The sequence below is a fragment of the Artemia sp. Qi Xiang Cuo genome, chromosome 3, assembly GCF_049724085.1.
Source record: "Artemia sp. Qi Xiang Cuo chromosome 3, ASM4972408v1, whole genome shotgun sequence".
Taxonomy (NCBI): Eukaryota; Metazoa; Arthropoda; class Branchiopoda; order Anostraca; family Artemiidae; genus Artemia; species Artemia sp. Qi Xiang Cuo.
The window spans coordinates 37,799,693-37,824,511 of NC_142796.1; the positions used below are offsets into that span (position 1 = coordinate 37,799,693).

Here is a 24,819-nt window from a genome sequence, read left to right on the forward strand (position 1 = left end):
GAACAAAATATAAATTGGTCTATATATTTGCACATTAAAACATGGGGGTATTGTTGGTAAGGTATAGTTTAAGCAGCTCCAAAATGTGCAAACTACAATTTAATATACATATTTTGAAAAAAAAGCTAACTAAGAGCACCAATTGCTGAGGCCTGGCTTCTTGAATCCAATGTTACCAAGTGCCATATCATTCACTTTGACAAGTTGCATCCTTGGCTCTCTTATTTTTACTTAGGCCACCCACTCTGTAAAAAATGAGCAAGATCTTGGTGTCACTACTGACAATGAATTAAAATTCAGCACTCATGCTAAGAGGTCTGCTGCCAGGACTAGTTCAATCTTGGGACTGATTAAGTGTACTATTTCCTCTTGTTCCCCTAAAGTCATCAGTCTATTTTATAAGGGACTTGTGCATCCTTAGCTTGAAGTTGGGATGTCTCTTGCCTCTCCATATTTTAAAAAAGACATAAAAGTTCTTGAAGATGTGGAGAGACGTGCTACTAAAGTGATATCTGGCATGCAAGAGCTTTCCTACTCTATAAGACTATCAAAGCTGAATCTCTCTACACGTGTTTACAGGGAGAAATAGAGGGGATGCCATTTTAGCCTTTAAGTTGTTGAGGGCTAATATTCTCCCAGCATAATTTCCTACTTTTTGAACCAATTCAAGAACCAGAGGTTCTTGACTATATTGCTAACAAGGTATCCCATATTGAAAATTCTCTTCAATCAATTTGCTCTGTTTCTACCATTCAGGACCTAGTGGTTTCTACAGTGTCTTCTAAGTTGTCCCAACTTCCAGTAGCCCAATTAACTGCAACCAATGTTTGTCAGATAGCAGATTCAGAGTGCCAGCATTTTGAAAGACCTCTTAACATTGTTGCATATGGTGTCCCCACCCAGACTGATGATGCAATTTTCCTGATAATTATCTATTATGCAATTATGGAGTTAACATTCTTTCTCCCCCCCCCCCCAGCCCAAATAAAAAGACTTTCTAATAGCCATCTGGTAGCTGTCCCCCTCCTCTTCTCTGTACCATCAACTGAATATAGAAGGCAAATAATACAGAAATCCTTTGAAACAAAAGGATCAATCAGTTTCTATTGTTATAGTCCTAAGGAAGATTGTATAAAACAGAAAGCTCTAGTTGAGGAGCTGAAATGCAGAATAGCAAAGGGAGAGGCAGATTTGATAATTCGTAATGATGCCATAAGTGTTGATGGACTTGCATCACCAAATTCTGTCTCTCAATGGTCTAGTAGTGAACATAATAATAATATTTCCCTGTCTGATACTGACATTTCTCCTGTTTCTTCAGCAACAACTTGCTTACCTGATGTTTCTTCTTTGTTGTTTCATAGTGCATTATCCAACAACCTTACCACTATACCTGTCCCTTAGTTCCTGCATCCTCTCAGGGAATGAGGTTCCTTAGCTCCAATGTTGATAGCATCCCTAATAAGCTTTCTAAACTTTCCTTTTGTATGAAATCTGAAGGAGTGGACATTGCAACAATTACAGGAGTTTCTCCAAAAAATGCCTTGCCAGTCTTAACTCCTTGTGAAATCAAAAATCATTGGTTACCAACTATTTTCTAATCTGAATTCCCCACTTTGTCACAGAGGAGTGTTCCTTTATGTTAGAGATGGACCAAATGTTATTCTAATTCAATTCAATAATCTGAATACTGATGGAATTGAGTCTGTGTGGATTAAAATACACAATCAAATAATTTAAATTGTAGTGGGTATTGTCTATAGAATCCCCAGTGGTCTGTGTGTTTTGGACTCTGAATCTAATTCAGCTGCTATGTTGTCTCAAGCGATGTCCAAATTTGCCAGCTATGATCTTGTCCTTATGGGGGACTTTAATCTTCCTGAAATTCAATGGATTGATTGATCTGGTTTTTGTGATAGAGATTCTCCTTTTTTGTCTACACTCTGATAATTCCCTCTGTCAAACAATCGCACAGCCAACTTGTTATAGGAAGGATCAAGTCTCCAACATTCTTGATCTGGTTATACTCAGTAACCCTGACCTACTTTTTAAGAATGTAATAACCACACCTATTGGTAATAGCAACCATGTAATTATTTCAGAGCTCTGCCTACCATACCACCTTCCTCTAAGCAACAAAAATATGTAACCTACAAAATAGTCTCCAATAAACTTGCCAAAGTCAACTAGAAAGCACTTATTACTGATGATATTGAGGAGAGTTGGTCAAATGTAAAAATGGAGATTCTAAATGTTGAAAAGTCATGCACCAGAATTTTTCAGGTAAAACAGGCAATAAATTTACCTTTTTTTAACCATTAAAGTAAGTAACCTAATCAATTGAAAACACAGCATAGAATTGCTATAGAAAATATAAAACCACAGAAAATTATCTAGTTTTCAAATCCTTTTGTAATCAAACAACAAACCAGAAAGGAGTTGAAGAGAAGGTTTGAGGAAAAACTGGATGAGGAAGTTAAGGATAACCCTAAATCTAAATCTATCCTTCACAATAGTAAATCAGTTGCTGATCCTGAACTGAAAGTTGAAATTTTCAACCAATATTTTCTCCTCTTTTTTTGTCCAACTCCAGTACTGTATATCCTACACCTCCTTTATATGATGTATCACATGATATGGAACCAATTCTGATTACAGATACTTTGGTCATAAAGGAACTTACATCCCTCAAACTAAATAAATCTGCTGGCTGAGACAGTGTTCACCCACATATCCTACATGAATGTTGCACAGTTTTGTGTCAAACTCTTTCACTGCTCTTCAATTTATCATTAAATCTTTCTAGATAACCTCAGGACTGGAAAACTGCACTTATCATTCTGATTTTTTTTTTTTTAAAGGTAGAAAGGACCTTGCCAAAAATTATTGACCCTTCAGCAGTTCCTAAGGTTCTTGAAAGAATAATCAATTCTGTAGTCATTAAACATCTTGAAGCAACCAGTGTTTTACACAGTTCTCAACATGGCTTTTGTTCTGGAAGATCTATTGACACATATCTCCTCAAATAATGTGATCATTTCACCAAGTTGCTTGATATTGGGGTGCCTGCTGACATGATTCTGCTTGGCTTTTCTAAAGCTTTTGACAAAGTGTGTCACAATTGACCTGCAATTAAATTGTGCGCAGTAAATCTTGAAGATAAATCCCTGATCTGGATCCTTGATTTTTATTTGCATAATCAATGTGTTCAGTTATTTGACATTGCTGGTAATTGTATTCTTTCTTCCTCAATGTGTGTTCTGAATGGAGTTTCTCAGGGAAGTGATTTGGAGCCTACACTATTTAATATCTTCATTAATGATGCTCCTTCCATTATCAGCTGTAAATCAACTCTTTTTGCAGCTGACCTGAAGCTTCTTGGACCAGTTTTGTCCTATGAAGACCATTCCCTGCTACAAAATAATCTTCAACTGCTGGGTCAATGGCCTGAGGCCTGGCTTCTTGAATTCAATATTGCCAAGGTCCATATTGTTCACTTTGGCAAACTGAATCCTTGCTGCTCTTTTTTTTTTTCTTAGGCCACCCACTCTCCTCTGTGAATAATGAGCAAGATCTTTGTGTCACTATTGACAATGAAGTAAAATTCAGCACTCCTGCTAAGAGGTTTGCTGCTGGGACTAGTTTGACCTTGAGAATGATTAAGCATACTATTTACTCTTGTTCCCCTAAAGTCATCAGTCTTCTTTATAAAGGACTTGTGCAACCTTAGCTTGAAGTTGGAATGCCTCTTGCCTCTCCATATTTTAAAAAAGACATAAGATCTTGAAGATGTTTAGATATTTGCTACTAGTGATATCTGGCATGCAAGAGCTTTCCTACCCTGTAAGACTATCAAAGTTGAATCTCCCTACACTTGTTTACAAGAGAAATAGAGGGGATGACATTATAACCTTTAAGGTATTGAGGGCTAATATTCTCCCAGCATTATTCCCCACTGTTGGTACCAATTCAAGAACTGGATGTCATCACCTGAAACTTGTCAAACAGTACAACTTCTGGAGCCTGTACTCAATTCCTCTCAACATGTATTGTCAATAATTGGAACAAATTATCTAATGAAACAGTTACTGCTGAATCCGTTGATATTTTCAAACAAAGGCTGGATGCTGAGTCGTCCTCCAGAGAGTGTTAGCTCAGTTTGGGTGTACCGAAGATGCAACAGCACCTGATCACCAGTGTAACTACATACAACTAGTCATCATTCCGGAGCTCTACAAAGAGAAACATTAGATTACTCCTAGCAGCAATTTAAGGTAATTCCTCAACACATTGTCAATAATTGGAACAAACTATCTAATGAAACTATTACTGCTGAATCAGTTGATGTTTTAAATGGAAGCTAGATGCTGAGTTGTCCTCCAGAGAGTGTAAACTCAATTGGGATGCTACTGAAGATGGAACAGCACCTGGTCACCTGTGAACCTGCATACAACTAGTCATCATTCCAGAGCTCTGCAAGGAGGAATCCTTAGATTGCTCCTAGCTGTAATTTAAGGTAAAAATACATTAATACAAAAATTTAACTAATAATTTTACAGATTTTTAAACCTTTGTGAATTGTGGTTGAGCAAAGGTGTGAGGCCCCAAAAAATTTTCCTGTCCTTCATTTGAGCAGATATATTTTGCAAGATTTGTATACTATTACTACGCATATTTTTAAAGGGAGCTCTAGAAAAAACTATACTAGAATTTACCATTAATTGAATCTTGTTTTACATTAAGAAAAGTTTAGAAATTTTGGGAAGGACTTCCTAGCGAATTATTGAATATATATACTGAGAGATTAATGAGATAATTCTAAAATTTTCTAAAATTGTTGATAAACAAGGAAGTGACAAAAAGTTCAATCCAAATAAAAAAAAAGTTAGTAAAGAAAATAGAAACAGTAATCCTTTCTATTCTTCAAGCAGAAAATGAAAGTTTCCCATTTATTGTGATGGATCCGGCAGACATGCTTAGAATAATTTTCGAAATTGAAAATTCACTACCAATAGGCTTTAGAATATCAGTTTATTATAGACGCTATGGCTTACTGGAACTTTATAAATTGACTAGCTGCAATTTTATGACAAACAATTGAAATTGTTAGTTATCTATGATGTCTCTGTATCATATAAACAAGATGGGTCCAGAATGTACGAAATGTTCAGTATTCCATTCTCAGTGTCAAACACCTCATACTTCTTTCAAATTGAAAACAAGTTTAAATTTTTTGGGTTGAGTAGAGATAAAACTAGATATTTTTTAGAAGATACAATATAGAAAAGGAATGTAACTTAAAGGATGTGCCACTACATTTCCAGAACAACTCCAAGACGCAAATTGGCATAGATGAACTGAGAAAAATGCACATTTTCTTTTGAGAAGACAGGTCCTAACTAAAGAATATTTATATGTTTCAATGTCAAAATTTTTAATGTTTTCTAAGGGGACTTTATGGGGAAATCTTGTTTTAATGATGTAAGGTTGCCATACTGAGTTGTTTTATAGAGAGCGTTCATGCCGTTCTTAAGCGTATTAAAGCGCCACTGTTCTTTTAAAAATTTTTTTTTTAAAAGACCGACATGAATGCTCTCTATAAAACAACTTAGTAGGTGGCAATTTGTAGGGGCAATTTAAAAAGACTTAAGCAACCTGGTACTTTTAGCGTGGGCTTTGGAAACATTTTCTTTTAAGCTGGAAAAAGAAGGATTTTTAGAGGAAAGACTTGATGATAAAGGTTCTCCCCTTGGATAATATAAGAACTAGGATCATTATACATATTTTAAAGTAAGAATTGTTTTCTTAACATGTCTCCTTATCAGGTGACAGAAGGCTAGACTTATACCAAATTCTACTTTAGCTACTTTGGGCTGTCTTGGAAAGGGGTAGGTTAGGAAAATGACACTTTCAGGGATGGGTCTGCAGGCTATAGCCTAGTATATCCGGGTAAGGTATTTTGAAGTACCTACCTCCGCTTCTCCCTCTATAGGGTACTGAAATTGGCCTGCATGACTGGTATTGAAAATTTGACAAAACAACATTTTACCTTACTTTGAGCTATCAGTTTCCTTTTCTCTGGCTTTAGTTCTGAAAATGCAATTCCTGTTATTTGAGTAGAATTTTAAGCCATATCAATGTTGTTTTTTTTTTTCAAAATTTAGTATGTGTATTTGCATATAAATAAGACCTTATATAAATTGGGATTGAGCAAAGTTGTGAAGCTGAAAACGATTTTGTTGTATTTCATTTAAGCAGAAGATCTATTTTGAAAGGTTTCACTTTTATAACACATTGTTTATTAAAGGTCATGACCCTCTATAGGGAGAAGGAGTGGACATAGGTACAGTAAAATTCTACTTTAGCTACTTTTGGCTATCTTGGAAAGGAGTTTGGTTAGGAAAATTAAACTTTCAGGGATAGATCTACAGGCCAAAGTATGTCCTGGGAAGGTATTTTGAAGTACCTACCTCCACTCCTTCTCCCTCTTCAGGGTCCTGACCTTTGATGACCTTTAAAAATCTGTGTGTTATAAAAGTGAAACCTTGTAATATAGATCTTCTGCTTAAAATGAAGTCCAACAAAATTGTTTTCAGCTTCACAACTTTGCTCAATCCTGATTTATAGAGTTTTAAAGATATGCAAATACATTTCCTAAATTTTGAAAATTAACATTGATATGGCTTAAAATGCTACTCAAATAACAGAATTGCATTTTCAGAACTAAAGCCAGAGAAAAAGAATGTCATGTAGGCAAATTTCAGGATCCTCTAGAGGGAGAAGGAGAGGAAATAAGTACTTCAAAATACCTTCCCAGGACATATTTTAGCCTGTAGACCCATCCCTGAAAGTTTCATTTTTCTAACCTAACCCCTTTCCAAGATAGCCAAAAGTAGCTGAAGAACAATTTTACCCAAAGCATTAAAATAAAATATCATAAATTTGTAAAGTTCCGTCATTAAACATAAACAAACAGTCTTTAATAATTGCTTCTTTAAATAAAGCTAAGATTTTTGTGATTGATCAATCTGAGTTTTATAATTAAGCTAAAATAAAAGTGGAAAAAGGGAGAGGAGCTTCTTGTCATCTTGGAAAGTAGCTGAGTTAGGTGAATGAATACAGGGCCAAGAATATGGGTAAATTTCTAGGTGACACTATCATTTAGGTAGGATGAAAGTGAAACCATCATTTGATGCCCTTTTTTATGCTCTTTCATAATTCAATAATTGCTTCTGGGGCTAGTTGCATCTTGAGCACTTAATTGGCTCCATAGGTGTTTCATTTTTGTAACCACACAAAGAAGCTATCAACACTAGTTAAGTTATTGAAAAGTGGTTAAAAACGTATTACTTGCTGAATAAGTTGTTCAAGAGTAATATGTTCCCAAAATACTTAGCCTATTTATAACAATTTGTACCTCATTTATTAGGCAACTCAAATATAGGCCTACCTTAAAAGTTACCATACCTTAAATTGCACTTGCCAGCAAGTTAAGGTGGTTATAGATATAAACTGTTCCATGTTTTTCAAATGCTGTCAATAAAAATCGTGCTGAATTTTGTGATTTAAAACTTAGCTGTCAACAATTCAGGTTATATTTATACTCAGGGTATATATTTGCACATTAGGGAGTGGGGGTAAAGTTCATGGTAAATTTGCAGTGGGCCATATGATTTAGCTAGGATGAAAGGGAAAACATCATTTGATGCTTTTTTCATGCTTTTTCATAATTTGTATAAAATACCTTTAAATTGCAGCTTGGAGCAAAATTAAAGATTTCATCCTTGTAATACTGTGTAATGACTTCAATGGGTTTGAGGACTAAATTTTGGTTGAGGACTCAGCAGCTTCCCAGTTGTACAGGAACTCTTGCTATAGCCATTCTTTGTCTAAATTTTTCTTGAAAGCACCTGTTGAATCAGCAGCTGTTGAATCACTGTATTTTCAGAGAGTAGATTCCATAAGCTTGTTACTTGTTGGCTGAAAAAATGGCTTCTTTCTCAGACTAAGGAGCATTGCTTGAAGATCTTTTTGGAATGACCTCTGGTCACATAATGTTCTGGGGAGGGGTAAGGAGACAAGGGAGAACATTTTTGGAAATAATTTTGTGGGTCATTATCATGTCACCACATTTCCTCCTGTATGCAAGAGTAGGAAGTTTCAAGTAATGTAAATGCTCTTTGTATGGCATTTGCTTGAGGCCTTCAGCTATTTTGGTTGCTCTTTGTTGAACTCTTCCTAGAATTTCTTTGTCCTTCTTGAAATAGGGTGATGCCAGGGACATTCCAACCTCTAGGCATGGGCAAACTAGTGCCTTGTAGAGCTTCATAAACACACTTGGGCGGCTGCTAGTGATAGTTCTTTTCATCATTCCAAGAGATTGGAGGGCAGACAATGATACAGATTTAGCATGGGTGCTGAACTTTAGTTGATGATCAACAATGATTCCAAGATCTCTTTCTTCAGAGACTGCAGAAAAGGGGTTACCTTGGAGATGGTATTACTGATGTGTTTTTTGATTACCAAAGTGGATTACATGGCGATTGTCAATATTGAACAAGAGGAGCCATGTATCAGCCCAAGTCCCAAGGATATTAAGGTCATTTTGAATAGATTGCCAGTCAGAGGTTGTGGCTACTTTATCAACAATTTTTGAATCATCAGTATGAAGAGTGAGGCGGTTTGATAGGAGATTGGGTGCATCATTTATATATAAGTTGAAGAGACTTGGCCCAAGAATGGTCCCCTGGGGAATGCTGCTTAAAACAGGTGTAGACAAGGAGCAATGAGGGACACCTTGAGAGTCGCGAACTCTTACAGCTTGTGTTTGTTCTGAAAGGAAACTCTGTATCCACTGGACAATAACATTATCAACAGCTGCTGCTTTTAGTTTGGTAATGAGGAATTCATGACAAACCCTGTCAAATGCTTTTGAGAGGTCCAGGAGCACCATATCAACAGGTACATCATTATCCAATAATGATGTTAATAAGCTGCTGCAGGAATAGTTGAATAAGGTTGGATGGTGAAGGTAGAGGCAAACTGGGTATTTAATACATTGGCCTTATCTCTTGGCAATGAGTGGGTTATGCCATTATGTCTGAGGTCAGGAATGATGTGACGGTTGGGATTTGCGGCAGAATCATGTCTCCAGAAAGATTTGGGGTTTGTCTTGATATCTGTAGCAAGCTTTTCCTCATGCTGAGACTTCAATTCCTTAACTATATTAGAGGAAATATTCCAAGCCTTTGCATACCTTATCCAATTTTCCTGAGATTTCTCCTTGTTGTACCTTTTCCAGGCTCTGGCTTTCCTGTTACTTGTTCTTTTTGCATCCTTTGTAAGGAATGGAAACGTTTTTGACTGTTTTTGGTTTATGATATGGGAGTGCCTTTTTTCAATTGATAGGAGGGCTTCTTTAAAATTTGTCCATGATATATTAATATCAGAAAAAAATAGTTTTGACCAGATTTATTGAGGCCAGTTCCTTCTGTATTGCTTGGTAGTCAATAAAAGTTTGAGGACAAAGATTAGGTTGCAGACATATGTTCAAGGATAACACAGAGAGGATAACTGAGTGGTTGCTGTTGTCAGCTGGAGGAAGAAACTCATTTCTGATAAGGGAATGTGGATTGGTCAAAATTACAAGATTCAACAAGGAAGGATTCTGGTGGCCACAATGACTTGTTGGCTTGTCAACTGTTTGGTGAAGAAAGTTGCCAGATTAGCAAGACACAAATGGTGAATCTCCATTATTAGATACTACATGACCAAGACCATCAACCCACTCAATTAATGGGAAGTTGAAATCACCAATAATTATTAAATCAGATGATACTGTAGATGCTATTTCATCAATGATAGTTTTTAGATGTATTTCACAATCATCAAGACTGGGGGCACTCTGGCTTCTGTAAACACACCCAATACATTTTTTTTTTCATTTTTTTTTTGAAGAGTAATATCATGCCATAAACTTTCCACCTAGGGTACATTGAAAATTAAACAGTTAATAAGACTAACCTGGAAACCTTCCCTGACATAAATACCAACCCCTCTTCTGCATTTTGGTTGCCCCAGATTAGTGAAGCACTGAAAACTGGATATATGCAACATACTTTTGGTAACAGGTATTGTAGTAAATTTTGGCAGGATCTCCACTAACCCAGCAATATCTGCTTCTTCATCTTTTAAGAGCACTTGGGAATTTAGAAGTTTATTTGTAAGAGAATCAACATTGCTAGAGATGACACACATGGTATTATTATTTTAAGGCTTACATGACTGGTCATCCAGAGGCAGAGGTCCTGTAGCTGCAACTGTGTTTGACAAAGGTGGAGTAGATGTTAATTCAGAGATGGCACTGATGAAGCTTGATTTACTCAAACTGTCAAATGAAAAGAAAATTCACTAAGTTCATTTTCAGTTGATACACTAGTATTAACATTTGAAGTTGTACAAAGGAAAGAGGATAACTGCAAGAAATCAGGGCTACTTACAGGAGGTGAGGGACAAACTGTTATATCTCCATTGTGGCTGGGCTCAGGGCTCAAGATGCAATTAGCCTCAGAAGCAATTATTGAATTATGAAAGAGCAAAGGCATCAAATGATGTTTTCACTTTCATCCTAGCTAAATTATAGCACCACCTAGAAATTTACCAAATATTGCTCTGGTATGGTTTTTATCATACTACTGTCTATTCCTTTAATATTTCTAGGGATCAGAAAATAGCATAGCTGTCAGGTCTACACCTATATAAATTTCAAGAAAAAAACATGTTGGGAAATTTTTCCAGGGGTTGGCCACTTCTGAAGGACTGAGGGTAACAAAGAAAAGTAAAATGCCACTTAAGCTACTCTTGGCTATCTTGGAAAGGGGATAGGTTAGGAAAATGAAACTTTCAGGAATGGGTCTACAGGCTAAAGTATGTACTGGGAAGGTATTTTGAAGTACCTACCTCCACTTTTTCTTCCTCTAGAGGGTCCTGAAAAATGCCTATAATAATAATAATAATAATAATAATGTATTATTAAAGCTTTTTTACAGCCATATACAAAACAAAAAGAAAAGAAAAAGGATAAATAAAATGAAGACATACTAAAATCACTATCCTCTTAATCAACATTCATACCTTTCAATGCAAAATTTACCACACTTACTACTGTTTGTGGTGAATCTGAACTTAAAATCCTCCGAAGTAGCCAATCATTACCCTCTTTCAAAATTTCTCTCCTTATATGAGAAAGCCGCCGGCATCGCAGGAGGAAATGACCCAGCCCAAAACCAATCTCACCACATTTTAGACAAGTACGCTGTGTTTCCGGACCTTCTCTATTTTTCCAAACTTCTTTTCCTTGTATTGGTAGACAATTGGCTCGAAGCTGAATCCACGTTTTCATATACTTACTAGGTAATCTCAGCTTCAAATATGTCTCCTGTCCATAAATCTGCTTTATATCTCTATACAAAGTAAGACTAGTCGACATATCTAAAGCTGTCCACCAAAGTTGAATTTCCTGGTCGTGCAATCTTGCTTGGAATTCTTTTATGAAGTTTTCTTGGTCCAGTGGTCCCTGTCCTCCATTCCACGCGTTTGAAAAGCCTGTTTCCTGTAGTATTTTTCTGATCTGTGCTGTCCAAGTGGTTTTACTTTTTTGGGTGAGAAGATCTTTATAAGCAGCAAAAATAAGTCTTTCCTCGGGTAAATTCAGGATTTTGAGCCAAAACTTGATCATCTGTTTCTTTCTTCGTATTTTTAAACTGTAGATGCCTAGGTCACCTTTCAATACTAGAGAGTGAGTTGCTTTATGCAGCCCATATGCATGCTTGTCGTATTGTAGTTGTAGAGATTATAATGCTTGTGCAGTCTTGTATCCCCAAATTTCTGCCCCGTAATGCAGTATGGGTAAAACTTTTGTGATAAATATATGCTTATGAAGGCTGAGATCGCTTATTCCTGTCGTAACGTTGCTTCTGTAAATACCGAAAAGTGCATTTTTCCCTTTTGTCGTAGTTGCTGATATATGTTGTGTCCATTTACCATTTGGAGTTACTGTAAAGCCTAAATATTTTGCTTTCTCTTCTATTTTTAAAATTTGACTTTCCAAATAAAACTTGGGGGGTAGCTCTGGCTGCTTTTTGTTCAATATTAATATTTGGCTTTTGGACACATTAACCTTCAGTTTGTTTTCCTGCAGAGAGTCTGCTAGGATATTCAGTAGAGACTGTAAATTTTCGTCAGAATCGGCAAGTAAAATTATGTCATCTGCAAAAAGCAATATTGAAAGATTCAAATTTCCAAGAGACAGTATTGGTGACCAGTGGCCTTGGAAAAATTGCACTATATCATTAATAAATATACAAAATAATTTTGGAGATAAAGTACTTCCCTGTAAAACTCCCTTACTTACAGGAAAAGAGGAAGAGACACCCTGTTGTGGAATTTTCACAAAACTTTTAGTCCATGAATACATCAAAGCTATTATATTCATAAACTGATGTGGTAATCCAATTTCACTCAAAGCTTCAAACAACAAAATTCTATCTACGTTATCAAATGCTTTCTGCAGGTCTATAAGCGCAGCATACAATTTACTATTTTCTTTAGAATATTTTTGTATCATTGCATTTAAAATGAATACTCGATCCACTGTCGAATATCCCGGTATGAACCCACCTTGTTCTTCATTTAGAATACTATTCGCCTCCATCCATTTTCCACGCCGTTTGTCCAAAATTTTTTCAAAAATTTTCCCCCCAATGTTTAAAAGACTGATAGGTCTATAGTTTGCATGAACGGCCGGGCTACCTTTTTTAAATAGGGGAAATACGAGTGAGGTCTTCCAAGCTAGTGGCCAATGTGTCGTAGATATTACTAGGTTAAACAGTGATGTTAACACGGGGATGGTGATATTCCTTATCGATTTAAATATCTTAACTGGGATTCCGTCTGATCCAGGTGTTGAGCCCCCTCTCCTTTTTTGCAGTGAATCATTGATTTCTTCCGGGGTAATGGGTTCAAAGAGGGCGTAATCTGTTTCTCTAAGAGGGAAAGGTCCTTGTTAGCAATCTGCTTGATTTATCCTTTCCTCTAGTGTGTTGTTCGTTTTTTCTGCATCTTTCTGTAGTGATTGAAAATAAGATGGCCATGTTTCCGGTGGTGGAATTTTCAGGGAATCGTTTCTCTGTTTATTGGATGACATATTTTTTAACTTATTCCAGAACTCTTGGCTGTTGCTTTCTTTAAAACTCTTACATAAAGCTGCCTGTTGGTGAAATCTGTATTCTTTCTTTTTCTTTTTGATTAGTTTTTTATGCTTTTTTCTTGCTTGCCTATATTCTGTTAGCGCAATATTTTTTTCCTCTTCCTCTCCCAAGAATCTTTTTACTGTAAGTAGTAGATTATTCAGGTTTGAACTACTTTCTTTACACTCTTGGTCATAGAAATCTTTCTGTTTCTCTTTTCTTGTTTTCATAGGTGTGAGCACATTACTTACAATTCCCATAAGCCTTTCGACTACTTCATCTGTTTCTGATTTTGGTAATTCCATATCGGACCTTAACTGGCTCATTTCCTCTTGTACTGGTTCACTAAGAAAAGCCTCTTGTACAGATAGCCATTGTTCTTTCGACCATTCGCAATAAATCCGGGGCGGAATTTTCGGCTTGTTTTTTCTTTCACCTTTATCTTTAGCCAGTATCCTAATTTGATTCATTGTTGACCGTCTTCGTCTATATTCTTTCATCTCATATTCTAATTTAAGTGGGAAATGATCAGATCCAGACTGATGGATTACTTTTACATTAAGAGATTCAGCCTCGAGTCCCGTGTCCACCAATACATAATCAATTAAACTAAAACAAGGTCCAGAAATGCAAGTGTACTCACCCAAATCACCATCTTCCCCAAATCTGCCATTCCCAATCGCTAGCCCATGACCTCCGCACAGTGCAAGCAGCTTCCTCCCCCATGAATTAATTCTTCTTTGTCGATCCTGGCTACTTCGTGGGATAAGGTATACTGAAGGTATCATCTCACAAGGGTCATCATCATCTGAAACAAAATCTACATTTAATTCTTGTTGTACGGAAGTATATGCGTTAAAATCACCTGCTAGAAAAACTAAATCACTTGGGTAATGAGATTTCACTGAACTCAACTCTTCCTCTAATATATACCATGTATCCTTAATGCAGTATGAGCTATTTTCTGGGGACACATATACAAATCCAAAAATAAACCATTTTTCCAGAAACTTTCCGCGCAACCAAATCAAGTTTTCAGATTTACTTGACAGGCGACGCAAACTTTTGAACATGTCACTCTTTACTAGTACAACTATTCCTCCATAGTTTCTATAGTTTCGCGATGTATCCCTGTCCACTCGAAACAACTTCGTATCCACGCACTATAACATCTTCCTCTGGCAACAACCATGTCTCTACAAAACACGTCACCATTGCTGTCAAAAATGAGTTATTTAAACACAATTCTTTCTTGTTTCTTAAACCTTGTATATTCCATGTGACTAAGGACAGTTTCTGTATATGGCTTGTATCCTATTCAGTTAACACGAATGGTGGCTTTTCGTGAGGCATCTGTGAACACCGGTTTTTCGGTTTTTTGTCCATTTTTGAGCTACTGTTCATTCTTACATTTCTTTTCCCTTGTTTGTGGTCATCATTGGGGCTTATAATAGAATCTAAAGTTCTTTTCCCTTTTACTGACCCTTCGTTTAGCCCGCTTCCGCCTGGTGTGGTGGGATCCGCGGTAGTCATTGGCCTTTCGTAGACAGTTGCATCACTATCGCTAGCGTTACTATTTTCTATGTCCGAACAAGGGTCACTATCACTTGATGGGGACCGTATGTAGGCCCGACGAGGAATAGAATCCCTTTTTGAACTATCAACTCCGGTCGGTTGCTGACCATTTGCCGATTCTGCAGCCTCCACGACCTTTTTTTTATCAAAATCATAAGAAAAAATCTGGTTGTCTATGTAAATTATTGTACCACGCAATTTCAATGCTCTGTTTTCGCTTATAGCTTGGGTTATCAGGGGTCTTAATGCTTTTCGGGCCTCCCGTTCCTCTGGTGTATAGTCTGGGGTGACTGAAATCCCATTTCTTTTAAACAGATTAGCATTACGTAGGACAGCATCACGAGTCATTTTGGTTATGAATTTAACAAGGATAGGGCGGGGGTTCGAGGGTCCTCTCAGTCGAAGAGCATCTCGTATTTCATTTTTTGATAGTGAAAGGTTGGGCACAGAATTGTTAATACATACTATAATGTCCTCACTTAGTTTAGAGTTCGGATTATTTGGATGCGGTATCCCTTAGAACATAAGATTGGTTTGTTTTAGTTCCTTTTCCAATCTGAAATTTCTCTTACGTGACTCCTTTAATTCACTCTTAATTTCTGCGATTTCTTGGGATGTCTTTACTTGATTTATGGCAAAGTCCTGCAACTTAGATTCTATCCCTGCCAAAATTGATTGTGCATTTTGAATGCTTTTCGTGAGTTGTGGAATATTTGAAACTGCTTTTTTTATTTCCCCTAAAGTCTGGGCAATGTCCTGATCTCCCAACATAACTATCAAAAGACGTAAAACGAAAACCTACTCACAAGGGGGGCTATTTCGTAAACACGTACGGCCCCCCAGTTTCCAACAGTGCAAGTGTTCTAAATTTTTCTTCAAATGCCAAATCCAATCCAGTCAAAAAAATACAATCCCAGGTAATTGATTCAGGTAATTGCGTAAGATTTAATCCTTTACAAAATATATTTGACCTTCACTGGCGAATGCTGAATGAGAAATGGTATATGACAGGTTTTACCTTAATTTTCAATTTTCAGTTTCTTTTTCTCTGGCTTTATTTCTGTAAATGTAATTCCTGTTATTTGAGTTGAATGTTAAGCCATATCAATGTTTTTTTTCTAAAAATTTTGGAAATGTATTTGAGTATATTTAAAACTATAAATTGGGATTAAGCAAAGTTCTGAAGCTGAAAATGATTTTGTTGTACTTCATTTAAGCAGAAGTTCTATTTTGCTAGGTTTCACTTTTATAACACAGATTTTTAAATGTCAGGACCATCTAGAGGGAGATGGATTGGAGGTAGTTATTTCAAAATACCTTCCTGGGACATACTTTAGCCTGTAGACTCAACCCTGAAAGTTTTATTTTCCTACCCTAACCCCTTTCTAAGATAGCCAAAAGTAGCTAAAGTAGAATCATACCCAAAGAAAAGTAATAACCCAGGCCTACCATTAAATTCATTATTCTATGGTCTTAACATTTATCAGTTTTTTTTTTCCTGACTGTATACTCTGCTCCCCACACATCTGATTTTCCCATATATAGTAATACCTTTTAAAAATTCTAGTCTAGGGGCTTCTAGTTATCTTGAAAAGTGGTTTAGTTTGTTAAATGAAATCAAGGGCAAAGATGTACCCTCTGAAAGTATTGCCAAGCAACTATGTCAAGCCTTGTCTTTTTTCTAAGGCTTAGAAGAGTATTAGTCCACTGTTTGGCCTAAGGTCTACTCAAAAGAAAACACAGAAACTTTATGAACAATTTTTGTTATATAAGTATTAAAAGCAATTCACTTATCTTACCTTCAATTCCCTCCAAATGTACAAATAATAACCCAAATCCAATATTTTTCCATGAATTTTCCCATTCCTGTGCTTTTTAAATGGTGCTTTTTGCCATTAAATCCATTTGAACAAAAATTGATAAATACACGAGAAACATTTAATTTGGGGTTATTTATTTACACATAGGGCAGGTTTAAATAGAAGAATTTTTAGCTAGTAGTGATATAACTTTTTTTAGGATTTTGTATTTTAGATTTTCAATGTTTACCATTGACTGCTCAACTATAGACTAACACCCCAAGCTGTTTAAAAAGGGGAGGCAACCTAGGCATTTGCTCTGGATGCCTTAGCTAGGAGGACATCTGGGAGGCTCCCCATTTTATCACTGATCAATTTTTTCATTGTGATTTTTTTTTTTTTTTCTTATATTTGACTTCAGAGGTGGGCTCTGTGATAATTTTGCTTGAGGCTCCACCAACCCTAGAAACAGCTCTGCTATTAACCTTACAAGAATGTACAGACCTACAAAACAGGTCTATACCAATCTAAATTCTGAAAAAATGTTTTGTCTGTTCTCTGTTTCTTTGATTTTGGGTTTTATAATGCCATTCCAGCTGTTTTAGTAGAAATAAACTTAGCTTTATGAAGAATTCTTGAGAATTTTTAGACATGATAAGGGTTTTGGTGTCAAGATGCAATTAGGGTTCTTGAGAAGGAAACAATTCTAACTTCAGAATATACAGAAAAATTGTAGTTAACACATTTTGAAGCTGCCTATACTCAAATTCAACCCCCTCCTCTAATTTGCAAATATGCAGCCCAAATTATAGGGTTTCCATGTATTTTGCCATGCATCACTCATCTTTTAACTGGATTCCCTTAAATCAAATCAATGCTGATTAAATCAAGAAATAGAAACACATGAACAAAATATGCATTGATCTATATATTTGCACATTAAGGCAGGGGGGTTAGTGTTGGTAAGGTATAGTTTAAGCAGCTACAAAGTGTACAAACTAAAATTAATCTACATATTTTGAAGTAATTATCGTTTTTCTGCTTCCCAAGAGCACCATTTGTGCATTAATACAAAAATTTAACGAACAATCTTACAGATTTTAAACCTTTGTGAATTATGATTGAGTGGAGGTGTGAGGCCCAAAACAATTTTCCTGTGCTTCATTTGAGTAAATATATTTTGCATGATTTGTATGCTATTGAATGTTACAAGTATTTTTAAAGGTAACTAGAAAAAAGTATATACTAGAATTTACCTTAATTGAATCTTGTGTTACAGTAAGACATTTTGTTTATGTTCCTATTGTTTAAATTCAGTGAAATTTAGTTTGGTAACATTGCTCAGCTACCAATCTTCTGAAATAAACATTGTAGGCTAAAATAGAAAGAGAAGAATCAAGCTCAGTGGTTTGTCTCTTCAGGCTAAAACACTGCAATTCTGAAAACTATTTTTAAGGATGCCAAAATACTTTCATCATTCCTAAAAGTACTTTAATTTACCCCCCCCCCATAATGGTTAAATTTTAGCCCAACTTAAATATTCTCCCAGAATTTTTCATGTGACTCTTGTGTTCAAATTAACACAATGGCAACCAAGCAGAGTGACAGGAAGAATCAGCAAACAGGCAACAGCTAAGTTCAGAGAGAATACATAAATTGGGCTGAATATATTTGGCCATAAAAGTATGGGGAAGGGAATAAATTGAAGTATCTTTGGGAGTGAAATAACTATCTAAAAAGGTAAAGTAGTTTTCAGAATTAATGAAATCTAACAATGATATTTCTTTTTCTTTTATGATGTTTCATTCAGAAGAATTGTAAATCTGCACTGTTACCCCTTTAGTTTTGTTGGATTAAATGGAATTAGGATAAAATGTTTTTTTTAATGATTTAAAAAAGTGGGTAATATAAGAAGGAAACTGTCAATCTGATGTATAGAAACATCCTGCATTAGCATGAAAGAGTGACTGCCATTCCTTCTTCAACTCCTTTTATTTACATCCATGCCAAATTTTTCACTATCACTCATCAAATTGGTAATAAACTAAAACTCAGCTCTCAGGTGGAGAAGTCTGTTGCTGGTGCTAGTTCAACTATTGAGAGGATCTTCAAGCTATTGAGGGCTAATATTCTCCCCGCATTATTCCCTACTGTTGGTACCAATTCAAGAACTAGAGGTCATTATCTGAAACTTGTCAAACAGTACCACTTCTAGAGTTTGTACTCAATTCTTCTCAACACGTGTTGTCAATAATTGGAAAAAACTATCTAATGAAACAGTTACTGCTGAATCTGTTGATGTTTTTAAACAAAGGCTAGATGCTGAATGGTCCTCCAGAGAGTGTAAGCTCAATTTGGGTGCTACTGAAGATGCAACTGCACCTGGTCAACAGTGAGCCTCCATACAACTAGTCATCATTCCAGAGTTCTACAAGGAGAAATCCTTAGATTGCTCATAGCTGCAATTTAAGGTAATACTTCTCAACACATATTGTCAATAATTGGAACAAAATATCTTATGAAGCATTTACTGCTGAACCCATTAAAGTTTAAATGAAGGCTAGATGCTGAGTGGTCCTCTAGAGAGTGTAAACTCAATTGGCATGCTATCAAAAATGGAACAGCATCTGTTTGCCAGTGAACCTGCATACAATTAGTCATCATTCATGTTTTCTAAGGGGACTTTTTGGTGAAATCTTGTTTTAAGGAGATGCACCAGCCCCTTTCTTTTTTATATGCATGTAATTGTTGATCTATTTTTGGAAAAGAAGAGGGCTGTCACCTCACAACACCTATGTTAAAGGTCTAGTTCAAACATAGGAGGGAAGATAGTGCCCTCATCTACTATCAGCAATGAATTAACTTTACGCTGATGATTTAAAGCTTCTTGGACCAGCTTTATCATGTTAAGATCATGCCCTTCTACAAAATAATCTTGGACTGCTTGGTCAATGGCTGAGGCTTGGATTGTTGAATTCAATGTTGCCATATACTCTATCTTTCATTTTGGCAAAACAGATCTTTGTTGCTCTTATTTTCTCTCAGGCCACTCAATCTCCTGTAAATAACAAGTTAGTCACCATTAATAATGAACAAAAAATCTTTACCCATGCTAGGAAGTTGGCTGCTGGTGCTAGTTCAACTCTGATGCTGATTAAGCACACCCTTTCCACTAATTCCCCAGAAGTCATCATTCTGCTTATGAGGGACTTGCTTGTCCCAGGATTGAAATTGGAATGTCTCTAGCCCCCCATATTTTAAAAAGACACCAGTTAAGATGCGCAGAAACATGCCACTAAAGTGATATCTTGCCTGCAGGAGGGTTCCTACCCTGCAAGACTTGCTAAGCTGAAACCCCCAACACTTGTATTTTGGAGAAATAGCAGTGATGACATTCTAACCTATAAGTCAATGAATGCTAATAATCTCTCAGCATTATTTCCTGTTGTTGGTCCTAATTCAAAAACCAGGGGTCATTAACTGACTTTATCAAACAAAGGCTGGATGTTGAGTGGTCCTCAAGGGAGTGTAGACTTGACTGGGAAGCTACTGATCATGCATCTGCACCTGGTCACTAAACTACAATGCTCTACTCATCATTGTTCTCAGACTGCTGATCAGAGCAAAATGATGAAAGATGTTTGCACAAAAACAACCAAAGATATAAGATCTGTGTTCAAAGATTTCACTTTTAAGCGTTTCCTGAGAAAAGATGTAAGATCTTAGCACATTGATGAGTGAAAAACGCCCCTAATATAACCTTTAGTTAGTTTTAGTTTTAGTGACGTTTTTTGGTGATTAATCATCATAAATTATGTTCTAGACAAGGAATGTATTTTTAAAAATTGAAAACGTTGGTAACAGGATTAAATCAAATCAGTTTGAGTAACCCACAAATTACAAGTTTGTGGCTATTTTACAAAGTTAGGGAAACTGACTTAAAAGCTTATTTAAAGAATCATGTTGAGCAGCTGTTGTAGGGTGTTATTGACAGATTATACAAATTTTAATTCCTCCATTACATACAATTGATTTAAATGCATGTAATTAGCCTAGCATGACCATCTATAAAGTTGGTATTTTTTATGTAATTCAGGGAAAACTAATCGAGGGGCTTTTTGCTATTCTGGAAAGTATATCAGTTATGAAATTGATACTTATAGGTATGCATTCAGAGTCTAAATTATGGTTTGGGAAGGTGATTTCAGTTTCCACTCTATTCCTTCCCTTTTCCCAATACAAAAGAAATTTGCTTAGAAGACAGGTTTGGGCTATCCTTTTAGCCTGTGATAAACTAAGCAATGTTTTTTTTTGAAATTTTAGTTTAAGTCAGCTTTTCTTTGATTTCTGGGTTCTAGCCTAGAAAAAACAAGGTACTTATGCATTATAACTAAACCAGTGCGATAGACTGTACAAGGAAACCAGACAAATGGGTATTTGCTAGATAAATTGATGGCAAAGTGCGGTTTTTTATTGAGTTTACAATATATAAATTATTGTTTTTGGGGTTTAAGGAGGGGGAAAGGTACTTAGGTTAGGTTAAGTATTTAATATATACTATGCTAAAAAAAAAAATCAATAATACATTGTGCCAACATCGTTATTTACTTAGTCAGCGCGATTGCACTGCCTAGGATATTTGATTTTTGAAGCATGTCCAATTTCTAATCCCGATTGTCTACTAATAACCTTATATGACATAGTAAGTTGCGTAACGTAATATCTAACACCGATTGTGTACTAATAACCGCGTATGACGTAATGAGTGACGTAAAAATTGAAAAAATCAATTTTTATTTATTTTAGTTTTCAGTTTAGAATCGCTAAAGTTATTATGTAGACTTAAAAAATACTTTTGGTATCTGAGCAATAATTTTAATCTTTTAATTAAAACTAGAAAAATACTGGAAAATTTTAAAATTATCAAACAGTTTGTGGTAACGAACTGTAAGTAAGGAACGACCCAGCTCAATGGTAACCGAAACTCTAAAAACCGGAATTTTGATACCAATAGATACATCAAAAGAATCAGATTTTAATTCTGTTTTCAAATATATAAGTTTCATCAAGCTTAATCTTACCCATCAAAAGTTACGCGCCTGAGGAAATTTGGCTGATTTTCGAAAAAAGGGGGAAAGACCCCCTAAAAGTTACAGAACCTCAATGAAAATCACACCATCATATTCAGCGTACCAGAGAACCCTACTTTAGAGGTTTCAAGCTCCTATCTACAAAAATGTGGAATTTTTCATTTTTTGCCAGTAGAAAGATCAGGGATGCCTGCTTTTTTTTTTCTTTTTTTTTTTTTTTTTTTTTTTCAGGGGTGATTGTGTTGACCCAGTGGTCCTAGAATATCGTGGGAGGGATCATTGGTACGGAAATTAAAAGTTCTAGTGCCCTTTTTAAGTGACCAAAAAAATGGAGGGCAACTAGGCCCCCTCCCACGCTCATTTTTTTCCCAAAGTCACCCGATCAAAATTTTGATATAGCCATTATGCTCAGCATGGTCGAAAATATTATAAAAATGTTTTTTAGGATGACTTAATCCCCCAAAGTCCCTGGGGGGAGGGCTGAAAGTTATGAACTTTACTCAATGTTAACATATAGTATTGGTTATTGGGAAGTATACAGACGTTTTCAGGGGGATTTTCTCTAGTAGGTGGGGGGGGGGGGTTTCGGGGGCTATATGGGAGGATCTTTCCATGGGGGAAGGGACACTGCTATGAAGGGGGCGCCAGATTTCCCAGCATTATTAAAGAAAAAGATCAGAAATTAAATAAAACAAAAACAAGTTTTTCAAGTATTGGAAAAAAATTCGAACTTTAGCTTAAAGAGCAGGGTATTGACTAGGGGGCGAACCCCCTAATATACGTGTTAAAAATTTATGAATATAGAAGTTCGTTACGTAAGTTAATTCGTAAGTTGCATATATTTATTACTAATAAAAACGTTCGTAAATAAAATTAAACAAGTTTCGAGAAAGCCATTTAACCAAATAAAAGTACAATTAATGTGCAAATTTTGTTTTAATTATTCCTGTACGGTGAGCCAAAATCAAAACTGCATTAATTCAAAAACGTTCAAAAATTAAATAAAAAAAACAAGTTTTTTTACCTGAAAGTAAGGAACGACGTCAAAACTTAAAACGAACAGAAATTGTTTCATTTATTAAAGGGACTGTCCCCTCCTCAACGCCTGGCTCTTTACGCTAAAGTTTGACTTTCTCACAACTTTATTTCTTTTAAACAATAAAAAAACTTTAGCGTAAAGAGCGAGGCGTTGAGGAGGGGACAGCCCCCTTCATACGGAATAATACGGAATACGGAATAATTTCTGTTTGTTTTAAGTTTTAACGTCGTTCCCTACTTTCAGTTGAAAAAACTTGTTTTTTTATTTAATATAATAAAGAACAAATATAAAGTTATACTAATCACATTATTGAAACTGATTTTCTTTTCAGGCCAACAGCAAATATGAGTGAAATTTTATCTTCAGACGTAATTTCGGAGATGGCAGGAGGTTTAGTGCAAAATGCCGTATTACTCGGGTTTCGAGATGACGAGAGCGATTTTGAGGAAGTGAGAAAAAGCTTATTTCAGCTAAGTGGTTCTTTTCGACTTCGTGTACCATTAATGCATAAAATTATACATTTTACAGACAATTCAGAAAACATTGGGGAATTGGGAAAAAACGTTAAAGAGGAAAAAGGGAAAAAATGGAGCATTGACCTTGATGCGGGTTGTTATGTGATGTCAGCTGGGATTGAAGCCGGTTATGAAGACAATTATCAAAACAATAATAAAAACAAATCTATCATAAGCATAGAACATAAAATGCATGGTACTGCCGTTGTCTTGGGATGTTTTGATATCCCTCCAAGCCAAAAACAACTCTCTCTTGAGGCTAAAGACTGTCTACAACTTTTAAAGACACGGGAAGACGCCAAAGAATTTCTTAATAACTTTGGTTCACATTATTCTGAAGATCGCTACCATTACGGAGGAATAAATATTTTCTATGAAAAGCAGATCACAGAAGAGTCTTCAGTTGGAAATGCTATTGCTGACAACTCAAAAATTTCAGTCCATACCAAATTGCAGACCCCTAGTCAAATCCCTGTGCAAGTCAAATCTAAATTAGGCTGTGAAAAAAATGCTCTAGAATCTTCATCAGAACAACACAGTAAAAGAACGCACTCCTCAAAAACTCGAAGTTATGTAAACTTTGATGAATCCCAGATAAAAGAGTACGAAGAAAAAATTGCACAAAATCCAAAGTTGGCAAAAATTATAAGTCGTGGTCCAATGGACAAGCTAATTCCGGTCTGAGAATACTGGTATATAAAGAAATACTACCCTGACCAGGCCAAGATCTTAAGGAAAGCTTGGATCATGGAAGTGAAATCCAACTCCGAGTTTATTCGGTCATTAAAGACAAAGTTTCAAGATCAGATTTCAACAGAACAGGTGCGAGCAAGTATGAACAGGTATGATCGAAGTGTAAAAGAGTTGGAAACAAACTGTTTGCAACAATAACAGAGTGTTATTGACAAAGTAGGACTACCATTTAGTCTTTGTCAAAGTGCTGTTTTTTTGGTTTTTTTTTGTTCTGCAAAAAGATCTGTTATTTTAATGGTTGACATTTGAGGTGCTTTGTATAAAATGTGTTGACACATTCAAGTTATGCCCGTTTTATGTTGGATCATCGCACACTAGACGATAATGTTTTTTTCCTCAGTGAAAGTGAATCTCTTTAGAAAATCAGCAACAAACGTAATGCCTTTCTGTCTTTTGTTTCTTTGACTCTGTGATCTCAATGGAGTGATCATCACGGTGTCAGTGCACGGATTATCGACACCCCCTGCCCGGATTTGGACTCTGATTATGCATTTTTTTTTTTTCAGTTCCACTTTTGGTGTCTTGCGTTTTGGCCAGAAGTTTTAGATATGACAACACTGTGCAAAAGTCTTAAATTTAAGTCTTCTGGGTGCGTTTAGTCTTTCTATTTGTGGCTAAGATTTCAGTCTTACCTTATTTGGTAGCTTTTACTCCAATTCGGGAACAATTGTCTAATATGTATTCTGCTTAAGATAACTGATAGTCAATTTTTATTTTTAGTTTTATATAGTGCCAGGGCAAGAATTGTTGGTTTAAGCTACAGTAATGTTAAATATTTTATTTGTAGCTAAACATGAAGTT

At 35.9% G+C, this 24,819-nt stretch overlaps 1 protein-coding gene across 4 annotated transcripts; it reads left to right on the forward strand.

The window, feature by feature from the left end:
• The first annotated feature begins 1,841 nt into the window (after positions 1–1,841).
• LOC148954067 (uncharacterized) lies at positions 1,842–24,819 on the forward strand. 4 transcript variants are annotated; one of them, XM_089085786.1, is made up of 2 exons: positions 1,842–2,283; positions 23,082–24,819. In XM_089085786.1, the coding sequence occupies exons 1-2, from the start codon at positions 2,252–2,254 to the stop codon at positions 23,947–23,949; spliced, it is 900 nt and encodes a 299-aa protein (XP_088941912.1). In that variant the 5' UTR covers positions 1,842–2,251; the 3' UTR covers positions 23,950–24,819. The 4 variants fall into 4 exon arrangements, with proteins under 4 accessions (XP_088941912.1, XP_088941911.1, XP_088941910.1 ...); XM_089085785.1 differs by lacking the exon at positions 1,842–2,283 and adding an exon at positions 5,665–5,790; XM_089085784.1 differs by lacking the exon at positions 1,842–2,283 and adding an exon at positions 18,734–19,692.

Coding starts and splice junctions, on each gene's coding strand:
- LOC148954067 (XM_089085784.1), top strand. CDS start 19,601: ATGTTGCCATATACTCTATCTTTCATTTTGGCAAAACAGATCTTTGTT. Junction 19,693..23,081: donor CAATCTCCTGTAAATAACAA/GTTAGTCACCAT, acceptor TTTTCTTTTCAG/GCCAACAGCAAATATGAGTG.